We start from the raw sequence: 19375 nt of genomic DNA on the forward strand, positions 1-19375 counted from the left end.
CAGTGCATCTTCACCAACACTACTTTTCTTATCCTTCATTGCAATTAACCAGAGTTTGTATGTGCATCGGTGTTTTCTGATCCAACATCTGCACACTAGATCTGAGGTCACTCATTGCTGCTGGCCGGAATGGCCGAACGGTTCTAGGCGCTTCAGTCTGGAACCGCATGACCGCTACGGTACCAGGTTAGAATCCTGCCTCGGGCATGGATGCGTATGATGTCCTTAGGTTAGTTAGGTTTAAGTAGTTCTAAGTTGTAAGGGACTGATGACCTCAGATGTTAAGTGCCATAGTGCTCAGAGCCATTTGAACTATTTGAACTCATTGCTACAGGCAGTTACCGCACAGCACTACTGGGCATTGCTGTTCTAGCTGGTTGCACAGAAACATACTCCTGCATGCCCCACCATCTGCTCATGACGTCACACACTGTCGCCTTAGAGCTCGTGCTGACGTCATGCACTGCCGCTACCGAACTCACAATGACGTCATCACAAGCGCCCCAAACCCAAACATATGCTGTCCATAGACAGAACATTTTCGCCTCACACCTACTGAGCTCTGCTCCCCAAAGGGTTGTATCTGTGTGGCAGCCTCAGACAGCAGCACAGCATTTATAGATGACACAGTCAATGAGCCGACATTCGTCCACATGCACAACCACACTAAAGTACCATCAGGCCAAAGCACGGCAATGATGCGGCGCCGATTGGAGCACAGGACACAAAGAGAGACACCAGTGCGAAGTTAGCTGCTGTTACTCCATGGACGGCTGCATTTTCTGCGATCTTGCCATCCACGACCCACGTGCATCGAGCACAATGCATACTCCCCACTGTCGCATACACAAATTGGGCAGCCATCAATCGTTCGCTACATTTCTTGCACTCGCAAATTAAATGGCACCCGCGAGACAAGAGAAAATTCGCATCCTTCGCTGGACACACGTCCTTCGTCTACCATGCCAATGAGTCTGTATTGTGTGCCTGATCAATGAAGAGTGTGCACCATCAGTGGTCGAGCCATTCACCATGGTCACACGATCGACCATGTGAACATTTTCAGTGTAATTATTATAACTTTTCGGTGTATGTGTATCACTGTGAATAAATGTGTTGTGCATAACCATGTGTATTTAATTACTGTCACCTGTGCCTGCAGCTTGGACTTGGTGCATGGGTGTGGCACAAACAACAACCAAGGAATCTTTCAATACTTTTTCTAGTACATTCATGCCCCTATTTGAGATGGGTTTTCCAAAAAAGCTCACAAAGATCAAAGTCATGCCTAAGAACACAAGCCAGTGGATAACACCTGCTATTAGATAATCTATTCAAACACTAAAACATATCAGTCAACTCAAAAAAGACAACAGAGATAAACACTTCACAGATTTTGTTAAGACATATAAGAAAATTTACAGGAAGGTGATCAAAAAAGCCAAGACAATGCACAATGACAGTGTAATTACTGGGTCACCAAACAAATCGAAAGCTATATAGAAAGTAGTAAAAAAAATAGACCCAAGAAAAATGTTAGAAATCTAGGTGACTTTGTTTTAAAAGATGATCAAGGTGCACTAGTCAGAAATGTTACTTTAGCAAATTATGTTAATGACTGCTTCATTAATAGTCCAATCGATCTGAGTAAAAATTGTTCTAGGAATAGTAGAACATCAATCCCAGGAGAACAACGTGTTAATTCAATTTTGCTACCTCCCATGAACAGATTGGAAGTTAATCGAATAATAAAAACAATGAAGATTACAATGTCCTCAGGGATTGACGAGGTACCTTGTTCAGTCACAACGAGATGTGGTAGTGTCATATTAGAGCCACTCTCACACATCATATACATATCATTGTCAGAAGGAGTCTTTCCACAACGATTAAAAATTGCAAAAATAAAACCGTTGTATAAAAAGAGAAATATACATGAAGTGAGAGACTATAGACCTATAGATTTATTATCACTATTTTCGAAAGTAATAGAGACAGTCATGAAAAACAGAATTACAAATTACCTCGAGAAATTCAATCTATTGTCTGTAAACCAACACGGCTTTTGCAAAGGAATGAGTAGAGAGTCAGCCATCACCTAGTTCACTGAAAATATTTTAATGAGGCTAGATAGGAACAACAGTACAATAGGAATAAACTTGGACTTATCAAAGGCATTCAATGCTGTCCAACATGATATCCTGCTGGACAAATTAGAATATGTCGGTATACGAGGAGTGGCAAAAAAGTGGTTTCAGTCATATCTTCATAATAGGAAACAGGTAGTAGAAATTGCAACAACAAACAGTAAAAACCAAAGTATTGTTTACAGATCGGATATTCAGACTGTGCCAGTTGGGGTACCACAGGAAAGTGTTCTAGGACCTCTCCTATTTCTTCTTTAGATAAATGATATCAAGATTACAATAAATGGTACTCACATAACTCTGTTTGCGGACACAAACATTGAAGTAAATGACACAAACCGGGTATTGCCAACATCTGCAACCAGAGTTATAGAATATTTGAAAAACTGGTTTGAAATGAACAAATTAACCATAAATATCTCTAAAACCAATTATATCTATTACAGGAAAACGGAGTCACACTCTGATCTGGATCTCAGAATACAAAATAAAGAAATTGTGAGAGATGTCACCACAAAATTCTTATGTGTACATATAGACGAAAATTTAGACTGGAAATCTCACATCCTGTATCTCTTTCATAAGTTCAGCTCTGCTTGCTTTGCATTACATGTTAATAGCTTTGTATGTAGTAGGGAATTTAGCAGAACTGTTTACTTTGCTTATATACATTCTACTTTGCTTATATACATTCTGCTATTACCTATGGACTCACCTTCTGGGGTCATAGTAAGACAAATCTCAAAACCATCTTCACTCTACAAAAACGAGCTGTTAGAATAATTACCAACAGTTCAAAGCTAACTCCTTCAAAGCAATTATTTCAACAGCTAAATATTCTACCCCTACTGAGCCTCTATATACAAAAATGCGTAATTAATGTAAAAAGAAATATTGACAATATCCAATCCAAGTCGGATCTCCATACTTACAACACAAGAAAGTGCAATGACATTCATATTAAAAGAGTTAACAAGGCTTTGGCGCAGAAACAAACAAACATACAAGGAGGTAGATTGTGTAACAAACTACCCATAAAGAAAAAGAAATGAAAAATTGTCTTCGTTTAAAGAAGCATATTTAAATTTTTAATGACCAAATGCTATTATAGTGTAAACGAATACCTGGAATAGCTTCATACAAAACAATTAGATTTATGTACTCTGTGCCAATAGTAATTTTGGGGAAGAGACAAATCAGTAAGTTGGCATAATCATATGTTTTCATTCGGTAATGTCATGTGGAATAATGTTCGGGGACAACTCATTTTGTGCTGTAAGAATAATCTTGGTGCTCTCTGAGTCACCTTGTAAACATCTGTTTAATGAGTAAAGTATTTCGAGCACTACTTCACAGTATATTTATTCCCTCACGAATCCACTGCAGTTCAAAAGGAACAACGATGTACATAATTACAATTAATAAAGAAAATGGACATTTATTACTCACTTTGAGGTTGTCTTTAGCACAAGAATGGGCGCATCATGCTGGAAACGTAATTTTTGATGACTTGTTCAGCGATATAAAATGTCTGACAGATGGCGAAGTAAAATTTTATAAAAAACTTAAAAAATCTCTCCTTGAGAAGTCTTTCTATTCGATAGAAGAATTTCTAAGTGTAAAAAGTGGTGGTTAGCAATTACTAACACACTTAAGTATATTTTTAAAAAATGGGCCACGTGTAACCATTTTCACAAATTAATTTGTTATTACAATGTAAATTGGTTTTTTTCCGTATCATTTCAATTTATAGAGCAAATGATTCATGAAACAAGAGACTAACTAATGTTAACGGTTGTTTCACTTTCAGAACCACATGTCAATGTTTCCCCTACTCAATGTATTAAAAGAATAAAATATCTCTTGAGACAATTTGTTTCTGTCAGTATGAAAAAGCTAATATCACTTTCGAACCACTTATCTGTGATGAATCACAGGATCCAGAATTGCATGTTAAACGACTGTTAAGAGATATTTTCGTTCGGTGCCTGTTACGGGATAGCACAGGTCGATTGTAGCGGTCCGAATCAGAGTATTTAGTTTGTGTTGTTGGTTGACAGGTGCGGTTTTCGTGTGGCTGTACAGAACATCTGCGTGAAATTATGTCGAATATAAAGCAAGAAATCAAAACGGAGGAAGAGCAACAGAATTATTCAATGAGTAACAATAGCGATCCAAAAAATATGCAGGAATTAACACAATATGTAAGTAAACCACGGAAAAACATGGATTTTTGGAGATAATCAGTCTAATGTATCTTCGGAACATGTTTGTTGGAAGTGCCTCACACTGTTAATTTAGTTTCTGTGCGTGTTGCCAGTGAATACAAGTAGCAAGTCAAACTGATTCAGCCCAGCCCCCGTTTTCGTGTTGATAGTATATAAAATGACCATACCCATTGCTTGAAGTAATTTTAATACTATGCCTTTTTCTTGTGTTTTACATGAATGCAATTCATCTCTTCTGTGTATAGTAACTGTTTGACTAAATGACACATCATGTGACTGAATATATGTATTAAATCTTGTATTTTAATACTCAAACTTGGTGATATCATTGCACCTCATATGAAGGATGGAGAGGCTCCACAGGTTTTTATTAATTTTGTCATGCCCAGCTCCTGTGTTCGCTTTCAAAGACTAATATATATATAAGCAGCTCAAATAAATCCTTGTGGGTACTTCTCATTTGTTAATAACTGAACTGTTTGTAATGTTATTTGTCAGTCCAATAAGCTAAATGTTAATGAAATGTGAAACTATAATCTTGACCACAACATAAAATTCATATTTATTTATTTAGTTTTCTTGCTTCTTCTTGTCAGATGATGTGTTCAGCAATTGTCATGTTTAGATACAAATTTTGATACATAGGGCCAGTCATTATATTTGTGTTTATAGATTGATACATAATGTAATGTGTATTTACAGAACTTAATACTTATTATCACATATACAGACATAACTCTCCCGACAAGTAAGATTGCATGATGAGGTAATTGTTGGATTTAGTGAAGTATTCAGTCCTGCTTCACCAATTCACAACCAAACTGCCACTTTTTAACTAGATGTGGATGTCAGGCTACACTACAGATCGGTATGTCACCACATCTAAGATTTCGTATCACATTCTTTGGCCTTGCTAACTTATAACCAAATTACCAGCTTCCAAATTAACATAGGCTCCACGTTAAATCACAGATCTTTCACCACAGTCTACATCCCAAAAACTAATTTAAACAGAAATATTGTAATTGTTTTGCTCTATCTGCCTGTGTATGTTGTTACCTTATCATTAAGAGATGAAGCTGACATCTGATATTGGCAGGTTCAGTTGACCACTTCTTTACAAAGGCTGTTACAAATTGGGCAAGAGAAACTGTTTATTTCCTACTCTAGAGCCACTTTGATTTCTAATTTTATTGTTTGCAAAAATCTACTACCCATGTGCAGATCTTTAAAGTAATGCGGCCAACTAGCTTTAGTACCTGAGGAAACACAAACAGCAACATCTAAAGCTGGCACCAACACTTGCATGGGTAACATTGTAAATGAATCCATGGTCAATTATAAATCCACTTGGGAACTGAAGAAATCTGTCACTGAACGTATGTAATGCCTAATCAGTTACAGTTCTATCCCTCAGCACAGAAGGGGAACTTTGCAACAAGAGATAAACCAGAATTAAGGAAGTAGAGCAAAATCTATATGGTCAGGGATCTCCATATATATATATATATATATGATGTAGGGGGTAGGGTCATGGAACATTAGTAACAAAATCATCCATTAATCTTATTACTCTCTCACTTCTCTTAAAGTAAATGTAAAGAAAAGAGGAGAATGAGAAAGAGAAGTCTCTGACAGGTTGCATCTGTTCTCAAGTGATATCAACTGGTTACTAGATTCTTAAAGAGAAGTTATCCCCGAGTCCCACTGTTAAGGGATTAAAAGATTCATTGCTGAAACCATGGAAGAGGTGGGGTTGTGATTATCAATGATTCTTAACAGTCCTCACCCATCAATCCTAAATCGTTGCCCTAAGGTACAGCTGTAACTCATCATATTTGATGTATAAGTGTGCTGTATTCACTTGCCCCTCACGAAAACCTCATTCAGGTTCACTATTCAGCAGCTATTGTCGAATTGCCTTAATATCTTGTATGCTTGAGGTAATTAACTGATATCTTGTTTGGGATTTGAAGCCCAGAAGGCGATGTAGCTTCTCCCAATTGGGTTTAGTTGATACACCTACATCTACATCTATCTCTACATACATGTTTTGCAAGCCAGCATACACTGTGTGTTAGAGGGTATCTTATTACAGCAATAGTAATTCCCTTTCTTGTTTTACTCATAAATGGAGGGAGGAAAAATTACTGTATATATGTTTTCAGACAAGCCCTAATTTCACTTAATCTCATCTTTGCAGTTCTTGGGTGAAACATATGATGGTGGCTGTAGAATCGTTATGCAGTCAGCTGCAAATGCTTGTTCTCTAAATTTACTCAACAGTGTTTTGCAAAACATTTGTTCCCTCCCCCTCTCCTTCAGGGATCACCATTTGTGTTCATGTAGCATTCCCTAATTATTCTCATATTGTTTGAACCTACCAGTAACAAATTTAATAGCATGCCTTAAGAGTTGCTTTGATGTCTCCTCTAATCTGACTTGGTGCGGATCTCGAACACTTAAGCAGTACTCGAGAACTGCTCGCGCTGGTGTTCTAAATATAGTCTCGTTTAAAGATGAGCTGTGTTCCTAAAAATCGACCACTTCCCACTGCTGACCTTATATGCTTGTTCAAATTTGTGACACTTTACAAAATTACGTCTAGGTAGTTGATCAATGTGAATTATGTCAAGCAGCACTCAAAATATACTGTATTCACACATTAGAGGATTGTTTTTCATACTTATCTATACTAACTGACATTTTTCTTCTTTTCCAACAAATAGAAATTCCATCCAAATCATTCTCTATCCTCCTACAGTCACTCAATAACTGTGGTGTTCTCAGATGATACATTTTTGTGAGCACTTGCTGTGCAAGACAATGTACTTGGTGTATTACTAAAAAAAAAAAAAGTGTTTGAGCCATTCGCATATTTGAGAATCTGTCCCATATAGCTGGACCTTTGTCGGCAGCCTGCACTGGACCACTGTGTCAAACATTTTCCAGAAATCCAAGAATATAGAATCTGCCTTTGGCCTTCATCCACGATTGCATGATATTGTGTAAGAAAAGGGCAGGCTGTTTCATATGAATTATTCTTTCTAAATCCATGCTAATTTGTGGTCAGAAGCTTTTGTGTATCTAGGAATTTATTATTTTCACACTTGGAATACGCTAAAAAATTCTGCAACAAACTGACTTACAGATGTTGGACTCTCTTTTTGTGTGTCTGTTCTTTTACACTCTGTTCATATAGTAGTCACCAGCATTTTTTTTTTCCAGTCACTTGGGACTTTGTGGTAACCATGGTATTTGCAGTTAATGCGGTCCTGGGTGATCTCACCTATTGAAGATGTAGGTACGGGGAGCCTTGGTCCACAAATGCTCGGGATTCTTCTTAGATATTGAGAAAGCATACAGTAGCATTTAAAGGTAGGATATTGTCATATATTAGCAAAAAAGAGGATGCCTATGTGAACATTTTTTCTTTATAGAATTAGAGATGTGCGACCAAATCTCCTACTTCTGGAGAATTGTATAGCCCAGGAATGTACATCACACTTATTTGTTGATGAATTCTCTTGACAGTACATTTATTGCAGTTGAGTAAGCGTTTGGAACAATGGAAAAACAAGTTGAGAAGTTTCATCAAGAGAGTTTGGTTGGTTTCTTGTACAACAGATCATTTGGGTGACAAGTGGGAATGATGTGGACTGAATTGTTTTATATTCATGTTACAAATTACTTTGTAAATATGCCTACTATATGCTATTCATCTAAAAGTGGTAAAAAAAAAAGGTACAAATGAGTTAGTATTTCATATCCACAACATTTCACACATTTAAGTAAAAGAAATTCTTCTATTAAATGGAAGGTGTTTTCAAGGATAAACTATTTGCATATCCTTTAATAGTTCATATGGTCATCTGAACTCTGTGCCACATCTCAGGCAGTACCAAGTCGGTTACCAGAAGTTCTAAATATTCTGAAAGGCCTCACCAAAATAAATTAATGTTTGGGAGCTGATGGGTCCCAGTTCCTGCACTTTTACAGAGCATTCGTTTGGCCTTGACTTGAATCTGGATGCCTTGATCCAGATCTGAGTGCCTTGATTCTAACAAACATGTTATAAGCAGAGTCGTACTTCAATTCATTGATCAGTGACATACAGACCTAACATTGACGTAATATTGACAAATAGCTTATTTACACAAATAATGTAGAGTAACAGAAAAATATGAAATGTGGGGTTTTAGTGTCTTGTACAAGGTCCATAGGGGATAATTTATTTAACCCCAAATACAGAAAAATCCTTTACTATACTAACTCCCAACAAGGTGAGGTCTTGTAATGGTGAGATGGGCTCTGAAGTCTTGTCTTAACTGTAACCACTAACATGTACGGCTAATTACATTGTCCAATCTAATTTTAGAAATAACAAAAACAGTAAACAATGCGTCTCTTGTGACATTTTTAACTGTGACTTTAAAAATTTTTTCTAATTGGTAATACTCAACTAAGGGCACCATGTGCTAGATATTAGGCAGTGTTGGAATTGGGTCAATGCCGGCTGGTTTGGCCGTGCGGTTCTAGGCGCTTCAGTCTGGAATCATGTGACCGCTAGTATCGCAGGTTCGTATCCTGCCTCGGGCATGGCTGTGTTTGATGTCCTTAGTTTAGTTAGGTTTAAGTAGTTCTGAGTTCTAGGGGACTGATGACCTCAGATATTAAGTCCCATAGTGCTCAGAGCTATTTTTTGAATTGGGTCAATGAATAGCAGAAGTATGCCATCAGTGAGCAAGTAATTTTCACCACGCTATTCCCAAATACAAGTTACAATAACGCATACTCTGCACCAATCTGCTATTACTGTCTCTGTCATATTAGCCCATAAAATTAGACTTATCAAGACTCGCCACAGTAGTCCTTTTCTGGCTAAACAGCTTTTTCGCTGACAGTTTACCATGAGCAAGTGGGCAGCGACACAACTGTGAATGCATTCTGTGGCAGGCATCTACTCGTACTGACAGTATTTCTAACATGGTGGCAGCTATATGAACATGTCCGCATGACGAGCTCTATGCATGCCTCTAGTGTTTACACATCTCATTTTTTTCTGTACTATATATGAATAGGATATAGTCGACAGATACTTTTGACCTCAGTGGCAGCCTTCAACATAAGATCTTGAAGTTTCTTATCTCTAACATATATAGCATGGAACTGTACACTTTCCAAAGGTTTTTTGAGGGGATTAGAACTTACCCTAACAGGAAATTTCTCATCTCCTCTGGATTTGTGTACCCTCTAGTTATTATTGGAAATGTATGCACTCCAGTGGTTAAGAACATCCAAGACACCTTCTGAAATATTCAGGACAAAGGTAAGAAGAACCTCAGTTGGTTGTCAGGGCATGTGGGAATTATGGCCATGTTTGTTATAAATTTAACTATTTTAATAGTGGAGTTGGTGTTTTATGGAGGCGTATTAAGATGATGTTTTTACTCACCACTCCCAAGTTTACGGTGTTCTGTTAGTTTGCTTTCTTGTAGAATCATATTCCAGTTGATCATGTTTCATTACACCAGTCTTTCATCAGTTTAAATCTCTCATCATTGAAAAGACTATGAAGCAATCTCAGTATCTGACAGTTTAGAACAGGTAATGTTTGTGCTGTTGCTAACTGGAAGGGTGAACTTTATCTTCAGGTTCAGCACACAGAGAGAGTTTTCATTTTTCTTCTAAACATTAACACTGTCCGATGCTCTCAGAACATTTTGTGTGTTGATTGGGTCTTGTCACAGGAGATTCCTTGTGAAGACAATTTCTTTTTTTATTTTACTTAACACAGCAATGGGCATTTTAATAATACTGCTGAGTTCACTAAAATCACCAACATCGCTCTGCATAAATGAATTACACATCTTTAAGATTCTTCCAATAAATCTGTGTGGTATGTGCCTTTCCTACAACCAGTTTGGTTGCATCGCTTTAAATCCCAGGATCCACATATTCACGTCTGCAACAAGTGATTATCCTCTGCAGTCCTCTGGAATTCCACTACAATTTTTCTGTCTGTATTGTTTCTCCATAAAAAAAAAAATCATGACCTGCAAATAGTATAATGGAGTTTTTACATTATCCACAAGATCATTTAAGTAAATTGATTGTCCTGTAATACGCCTTGGAATTTGTGTTGTTTACAGCTGCTGCCACTTCTCCCTTCCCATTTTCAGCCAATTTCTTTCCTGGTGGCGACTGGTGATCATTATCCCTTAGATACCTTCCTCAATGTTAGCTCTCTCTCTCTCTCTCGCTCTCTCTCTGTTCACCTCTCATATCTCTGTGCCATATGTAGCAATAACATCAACAATGAATTAAGAAAATTTGCTACATTTATCAGATTGATGAAAGTAAACTACATTTTAATCTTTTTTTTCTTACAGGTGCAGACCTTACTTCAAGGAATGCAGGACAAGTTTCAGGCAATGTCAGATCAGATCATAACAAGAAATATCCTTTAATAACACCTTTATAGGTCCTTTTTGGTTATAGAAATTGCATGTAAAAAAAAAATTTAAGTTTCTAATTTTTAAAATATCTTTCAAGGAGTCATTCAGTATGTTGAGACACAAGACCCGCATTCAGATAAAAGGGGAAGGGGATGATTCTGTCTTGACTCCCTGGTTTATGTTTCTCATTATTTCCATAAATCATTTGAGGCAAATTTTATAATGGTGACAATAGGAAGACCACAGGAAATTTCCTGAATCATCTTCGTCCAGGCAGAACTTTGTGCTCCATCTTGAATGACTTTGCAAGCATAATTATCCTACTCGTTCTATTATTGCTTGGTTATTGTTATCTTGATTATTACTGGTTTGGTTGACAAACTATCAATCTCAGAGAAGGGTGTCATTTGGATGTAGTATAGAGGTGCACAGGGTCAGCACACAGCTCTTCTTGCCGTTGTGCTTTGCAGACCTTTGCGCCACTACTTCTCAGTCAAGTAGCCCCTCAGCATTATGAAGCTGAGTGGACTCGTCTTCCCACCAAAGGAAAATTTCTGTCTTTACCAGAAATTGAACCTGGGTTCTCTGCATGGCAACCAGTCATGCTGTGACCACTCAGCTATGAAGGTGGGCACACAGCTTTACATCCGTAATTCCGTGGATTTTGTTAAAAGCCCTGATAGCTTCAGGTTGGATGAGTCGGATATCATGGTGAGTTTTGACATCGTTTCCTTGTTTATGAGGGTACCCCTGCGAGAGTCGCTAGAATTGATTAGTCAGAAGTTTGACGAGAATACCACTGAACTTTTTAGGCATGTCTTGACTTCCACGCATTTTCTTTTTAATGGAGAATACTACGAACAAATGGAGGGAGTCGCCATGGGTAGCCCACTCTCACTGGGGGTAGCAAATTTGTACACGGAGAACTTCGAGGAGGAAGCCCTATCGTCATCCGAATGGAAACCTACTTGCTTTTTCCATTACGTGGACGACACGTTCGTCATCTGGCCACATGGTATGGATAAACTCCTTGACTTTCTTACACATCTAAACTCCATACACCCCAACATCAAATTCACTATGGAGACTGAAATGGAGGGTAAATTACCTTTCCTTGACGTCTTGGTCAAGAGAAGGGCTGACGGCACCCTAGGTCATGGGGTGTATCGGAAGACAACGCACACTGATCTGTATTTGCATGCAGACAGCTCCGCCACCCTTCACAGAGGAATGGGGTATTTAAAACTCTAGTACATAGGGCGCACACTATCTCTGACGCAGAGTGTCTACCTCAGGAACTGGAACATCTGAGAACTGTATTTCGAAAAAATGGGTACTCAGAGTGGCAGATTCAACGTGCTCTCCGCCCAACCACTGCAGCACAACCTGCTGAGATGGATGAAATCACAAGGGAGGAGGTAGGCACTGCATTTATTCCATACACAGGCGCACTCTTGGGGAAAATCGCCCGCATTCTGAAGAAACACCGTTCGGAACTGTTTTGTCCTCCGAATAAAACTCGTGCACTGGTGGGGAGTGCCAAAGATGACCTCGGTTTGAGGAAGGCCGGCGTGTACCAGATTCCGTGTCAATGTGGCAAGTCGTATATTGCGTACCGTCGAGGATCGATGCCGTGAACACCAGAGGCACACTCGACTGATGTATCCGAGCAAGTCGGCGGTCGCTGAACATTGTTTGTCGGAAAATCACGCTATGGAGTATGACCGCACGAGGATTCTGGTACAGATGTCGAGATACTGGGACAGCGTTGTTAGAGAGGCCATCGAAATTCGCACCAATGAAGACCTCATAAACCGTGACTGTGGCTATAATCTTAGCAAGGCTTGGGAACCAGCTATTAGGTTAATCAAGAGTAAATCAAGCAAACCTATAGTTGTGACGACCATGGCAGACAGAGCCATCACACCGTTGTCATCTCAGACGCCGTAGCAATCTGTTCCACTGCGCGACCGGGGCGCGGATGGCGGAGGGAGCGTCCCGCGGGTGGAGGGTATTTAAATCGGCCGCCGCCGCGACTGAACCCAGTTCCCTCTGAGGAGCCATAGTGTACGGATCTCCGTGCCGGCACGTTCACAGCAGCTCAGTCCATCAGTTCACCTGATGATGGCGACATGTTTGATCGCCGAAATATTGTGCCCGTTGGACACTATAGACCGTCAGTACACCCGTGGATATTTTGGTTAGCTTTTAGTAGTTCATTTATTCATCCCAATATTTTTGCTGTGAAACATTCAGCCACCATTTGCAATCACTCTGACTTTTCTAGATGACTGTCATTTTACTCCATCAGAGAAAGCGCATTCATTAAACATATTAAATATTAATAGACGTGAATAATCAAATGTTTTAATGCACCATTTTATTATGAAGAATGTTGCGCCTTAAGGATACAGGGTACTTACAAATCGTGGAAAAATCGAATTTCTTATGACTTAATTAAATTCTACAGTCTTTTGAAACTGTCGTTCCACTATTGTTATTTTGTAGTAAAACCTGGCATAGTTCAAATAAGGTAGTCACTTTTGTGTGTGTATATATATATATATATATATAACAGAAAGAAACTTCCACATGGATGTGTGTGTGTGTGTGTGTGTGTGTGTGTGTGTGTGCGAGTGTACACCTGTCCTTTTTTTCCCCTGAGGGAAGTCTTTCCGCTCCCGGGATTGGAATGACTCCTTACCCTCTCCCTTAAAACCCACATCCTTTCATTTTTCCCTCTCCTTCCTTCCTTCCTGACGAAGCAACTGCTAGTTGCGAAAGCTCGTAATTCTGTGTGTGTGTTTGTGTGTTTTGTTCATGTACCTGTCTGCCGGCGCTTTCCCGCTTGGTAAGTCTTGGAATATAAAACAGAAAGAAACTTCCACATGGGAAAAATATATTAAAAACAAAGATTCCAAGACTTACCAAGCGGGAAAGCGCCGGCAGACAGGCACATGAACAAAACACACAAACACACACACAGAATTACGAGCTTTCGCAACTGGCAGTTGCTTCGTCAGGAAAGAGGGAAGGAGAGGGAAAAATGAAAGGATGTGGGTTTTAAGGGAGAGGGTAAGGAGTCATTCCAATCCCGGGAGCGGAAAGACTTCCCTTAGGGGAAAAAAAGGACAGGTGTACACTCGCGCGCACACACACACACACACACACACACACACATATCCATCCGCACATACACAGACACAAGCAGACATATTTAAAGGCAAATATATATATATATATATATATATATATATATATATATATATATATATATATATATATATATATATATATATATATATAAAATAGTTAAATTCCTACAGGTGGCTTCAGTTGCCTAATATGAGTATGATTCCAATAGTGCCGTTTGTTGGATGCAGAAGTTCCGCTGTTCACCGTGTCTGTCTCAATTTGGGTGTTTCTAATACCATTTTTCTTTCTGGATGTGCTTGCTTGCTGCTACTTGATATAAAAAGTAATACGAAAAACTCATAAGTTCATCATTCACTTTAGATTTATTTCACAGGGAAGTACAACTTTGTTCCACGACTGCGTCTCAACCGACCACAGCCGACTCTACGAGTGACAAAGAATGACTCTAGCTTCAAAGATATTCCACTCGACACCCAAACTTCTGCTTGTAATAAGTCTCTTTGATATTGTTCGTCATATCCACCAATATCAATCAATATATTGCAATTTTTTAAACATAATAGTAACTTAACATAAAAAATAAGTAGATTATAATTTATAAAAATTCCGACAAAAATATTTACAGTTACGCTCATGTATGCCACCACACCCCCTTTATTTCTTTTATAGAAACCAGTATTATTTTGAAAAGAATTGTGAACTTTCTGTTTCTAGCAAAGATATGTATGATACATTGTATATGTTGGTAACAGTGAAGGTTTCTAGGGTCTGTAAATGATTACCTTTGCTAATATTTACTTTTGTTTCGCTGAAGCAGTTTGTTCACATGTTACTGAATGTTTGTTGCCCAAGTGCTACATGTATTTGTGGAAGTACATATCCTTTAGTGTGCAATAAATATGAACTATGCCACACATCAAGAAATTCAATAAAAGGAAATTCCATGGTAACCAGTTCACAAACAAAGCAAGCCACACTGTTGAGTGTTCTTCAGGGAAGAAACTCCCACACAGCACACCTCCTGGTGATAAATTTTTGTGTTAACAATGACACTGTTTGTAGTGGATTTGTTGTTGTTGATGTGGGCATCTTATCTTCTTTGATAAAGGAAGTGGCAAAATGTAAACAATGTAATGGTGTAGGCTATCTGAACATAACTGAACAATAAAGTAGCAGAAAGGGTTTAGTGTCAAAATTAGTTGTTCTGTATAGATCCTGAAATAAATCTGCCTAGAAAAAGACTTCAAACATTGTGCATAATTAATATGATGTGAATTTGAAGTTCGTGTATGCAGTGCGTGCAGTAAAAGGAAAAAGGCTGCTCAAACGTTTTGTGGTTTGATGGACCTTCCTTCTCCTCCCAGTAGGTTCAGCAAGCACATAAAAATACTGTTACGTGCTTTGACAGTTGTGTGTAAAGCATCTGTGAAACATGCAGTAGAAGAAACTAAATGGTATTAGTGGAAATAGGGACATTGCTGTTGCACTTGATGGGACATGGCAACATCATGGGCATTGTTCCTTGAATGGTGTTGTAAGTGTTACTTCCCTGAGACTGGACAAGGTGTTGGTGTTGAGTGCTTATCTAAGTATGGCACACCTGCCATGCAACACTGAAGGACATATTGAACATCAGCATTCTAAGAATTTTGGTGGTTACAGCGGAGGTATGGAGTGTGATGGAGCTCTAATAACATTTCAGAGGTCGGTGCCCGTTTATAACGTTAGATATACGAAGTACCTAGGCAATGGGGACTCTAAAGCTTTCAATAAAATTAATGAGGTCAATGTTTATGGAGATACTTTGGTAACAAAACTGGTGTGTTGTGGACATATGCAAAAGAGGTTGGGTGCTAGATTGAGCAAGCTATGAAGAGAAATGAAAGGAAAGTTGTTATCTGATGGAAAATTTGTCTGGCTGAGGCAGATTGACAGAAACTGAAATAGACCTCCTTCTGAGTTATTATGGACTGATCATTAGATGAACTGCATCTCTAAATAATGTTACAGCAATGAGAAAAGCTGTATGGGCCACCTATTGTCATAAGTTGACAGATGACCACCCTGTTCATGGACTTTGCCCTAAAGGAGCAGATTCTTTGTGTGGTTACCAAAAAGCAAATGAAAGTGGGCAAATATACCATCATAAGTGTTTTCCCCCTGAGCTTGTTATTAATTATATAAAACCAATTTTTAGAGACCTGAATACCCTGTTTTGCTTAGTAAATGTCTTAATGGGGGTGATCAGAATGCAAATGAAAGTTTCAACCATTGCATATGGGAAAGATTACCCAAGAATGTTTTTTAGGACTAAATGCATTAAAAGTTGGTGTACTAGATGCAGTAATATATTTTAATGATGGAGTGATAGGAATTTTGGAAGTCCTGAGAAATTTAGGCATAAAATGTGGCTCTAATATGGAAGATCAATTGCTTGCACGTGACAGATAATGGGTGCATGAAGCTGAAAGATTCACTCTTCAAGTTACCAAAGAAGCAAGAAGTGCTAAAAGGAGTGCTAAGAGGAAGCTTGAAGATGAAGAAATGCTGCAGGATGAAGACTATGCTTTAGGAACATTCTGAGGCACAGTTTAATTGGACTCATCTTCATTCGCAATTTCCTGCAAGTTGTATTTTTCAGAGGTTACAAATATTTCCTATAGTTTATAAAGCATTGCTCTATTTTTTTCGTAACTTGCAGTAGTCCATACTTATGTAGTAGACCTAAGGTTTATTGCAGAATCAACTAAATTATAGAAAAAATAACATTTTAATAGGAAAGAAATATAAAAATTGAAGTGGAAGATGTGATATTTTTTATCTTTGTAATATACATAATAGGTGAAATTAAATAGGTCTAGTACATCAGCCATCATGTCATGCCTATCTGGTAAAAATTTGGTCTCCTTCAAATGTATAACATTGGATTAAATGGTACCTCAATTTGAGAAAGCATTTTGGAAAAAAATTGCATAATTTTCTTTTTAATTTTTTAATAACCCTAAGCAGATTCAAAAATATTCAAAATACTTCTAATTTGTTTAGAATGTGTGCTGCATTATCTGATATCAACAAAAAAAACCTGTAAAACATGTACATTGTAAACAGTGCCTGAAAGAAATAGGTGTTGATTGTTACATAATATTGAGCTGGAAAAGTACCCTGTATTCTTAAGACAATTAAGTGTGTTAGAGAGTCCAAATTGATTGTGTGTTAAAATAGTAGATGGCATGTTTTCAGTGTTCTGAGTTACAGTCCAAAGTCTTCCTGAGAAACAAATTAAGAAGAATGACAGTACCGATGATTAATTAGTTTATGTGCCTGTTACATTTCCACATGTTCTTTGATAACTGAACAATACAGCATTCAGCAACTGTGCAATTGTTGGTTTTTGAAAGACAGTTACGTGTTGATGTTTGATGCATCTTTCCAATACGGTTTATATTGTTTGCCTGATTTAGGTCTTACAATGTTGACAAATAATATGTTAGCACAGTATTATGTAGAAGCAATTTAATGTTCATAGAACCAAGTCAGTAGAAATCTAGGTTGGAGCATGGGAGGGTTTGACCTGATTTCGAGGAAATATTTTTCATGTCTGAAAAAAAGGAAAAAATTTGAACATAACTGATTCAGTTTTGAAAACAAATAAAACAGAAGCTCAGAGTTACCTGATGTAAAGTTTTGGTTGTCAGTAAAACATATCCCTCATTAACAACTGCCAGGCTTGCATTCTGTAAATCTTGTTCAGCATAAACAAGGGGAATTAGTTTAGTCACAAGCAAAAGTTTGCATCAAACAACTCTTGAGGAATAGTCCAGTCTTCCTGCATATGAAGGTTGCAGTAAAACTATGACTAGGAACGGTTTATTGCTTCACATGGATTGGCCATTTCTGCAGTGAGGTTATACGTGAAGGATCTTTTCACATTTGAGCTGTGGGATGTTCAATGACAATAACATAGATTTGTCTAAAGGCATCAGGAAAGTGCCGCAGAATATCAGGAGAAGACAACTTGTTAGATAGGAGGCATGGGTGGAATGAATTTATGGGAAAATTTTGAAGAAACGAGATGATTTCACCAAAGAGATAGAGGGGCTGGCCAGTACTTACCTCAGCTCAGTACAGCCGATAGAAACACAAAAAAACAACCGGAAATTTAAGTTCCTAGCTTTCGGAATAAATGTTCCTTCATCAGGGAGGAGAGAGGGGAAAGAAAGGGAAGAAGGGAAAGTGGATTTAGTTACTCACAACCCAGGTTATGAAGCAACAGGGAAAGGAAAACAGGGCCCTGAGTTAATAAATATATCTTCTGTACAACCATGTGTTATTGTATAATATTTATATGTTAACAATAAGAAATTAGAATAACAAGTTCATTGTGCTTGTTCAAAATGTTATGCATTTTTCCTTAACAGAAGATACTAGATGAAATGGGTAATCGCATTGATGACTTGGAGAAAAATATAACAGAACTAATGACACAAGCTGGTGTGGAAGGGCCTGAAAAATAAAAAGGAAACTGTTTGCATTTCAAATAACTGTATGAAGATTAAAGTTGCAGACTGGAGATACATCTTTAACTTGAAGAGTCATGTTGCACCACAAGCATTAGATAGTTCTGATAAAGTGTTGTGTAGTTGTTAAGAGTTATTTTCTATTTATCATTGCACAATTAAGGCATGAGTAACGGTGGAAGTGACTTCATGACTGGAAAGTAAATGAAACAGTGTGGTGTTACTTTTGATCTTGTATAGGCCTGAACTTGAAAAGATAACAAGTTATTGCATATCCATTTTGGAATCCCAAGTGTATTGGAGTGTGTTTAGTTTCAGATTATTACGTAGTGTAATGTTGTCAGAAAGATTTTCTTATAATTTTTGTTAATCAGCAATATGATTCAAAATTTAATCAATTTTTTATGTCCTTTGTGTGATCAGGATCTGTAATTGTTCATGATATAAGTATTTTCAAGACACACTCATCCAGTCATGAGCCTTCATACACAAGAGGCAATTCTTCATTAATGGTGATGAGTGTAACTTTGTATATAATATTTATAATGAAATAATCATGAACTTTTGTAATGTTTTATCAAATGTTCATTACATTTTCCCCTTCACTTCCTTAACTTATAGTGCTTTAATACACCCTTTTTGTCAGTTAGATCTAATAAAAGTTTTAAAAGGAGACTCTTTGTTTACATAACAAAGACTTGTATGTAAAAACACAATAGTCACAATAATTTAGGCTATGAAAACTCCATGTAATATGAGTTGCAGTTAACTTTGTTTTTTTTTTTATTTTCAAAGTATTACCCAAAATATTTTTTTTGCATGATGGACATCATCAATTTTCCATGATCTGTGTGTGCCGTCCTTTGATC

At 37.7% G+C, this 19375-nt stretch overlaps 1 protein-coding gene across 1 annotated transcript; it reads left to right on the plus strand.

Annotated features, from left to right (window-relative positions):
• Window positions 1-4021: 4021 nt before the first annotated feature.
• On the plus strand, window positions 4022-19088 carry LOC126335368 (heat shock factor-binding protein 1). Its single transcript, XM_049998573.1, has 3 exons — window positions 4022-4351; window positions 10768-10834; window positions 18415-19088. The coding sequence occupies exons 1-3, from the start codon at window positions 4250-4252 to the stop codon at window positions 18501-18503; spliced, it is 258 nt and encodes an 85-aa protein (XP_049854530.1). The 5' UTR covers window positions 4022-4249; the 3' UTR covers window positions 18504-19088.
• Window positions 19089-19375: the final 287 nt, after the last annotated feature.

Source organism: Schistocerca gregaria, chromosome 2, assembly GCF_023897955.1.
Source record: "Schistocerca gregaria isolate iqSchGreg1 chromosome 2, iqSchGreg1.2, whole genome shotgun sequence".
NCBI classification, from domain to species: Eukaryota; Metazoa; Arthropoda; class Insecta; order Orthoptera; family Acrididae; genus Schistocerca; species Schistocerca gregaria.

Bases quoted from the DNA above. Each gene is read 5' to 3' on its own strand.
- LOC126335368 (XM_049998573.1), top strand. From the start codon at position 4,250: ATGTCGAATATAAAGCAAGAAATCAAAACGGAGGAAGAGCAACAGAAT. The intron at 4,352-10,767 runs GTAAGTAAACCA...TTTTTCTTACAG, and splicing joins TGCAGGAATTAACACAATAT to GTGCAGACCTTACTTCAAGG. The intron at 10,835-18,414 runs ATATCCTTTAAT...AACAGAAGATAC, and splicing joins AGATCAGATCATAACAAGAA to TAGATGAAATGGGTAATCGC.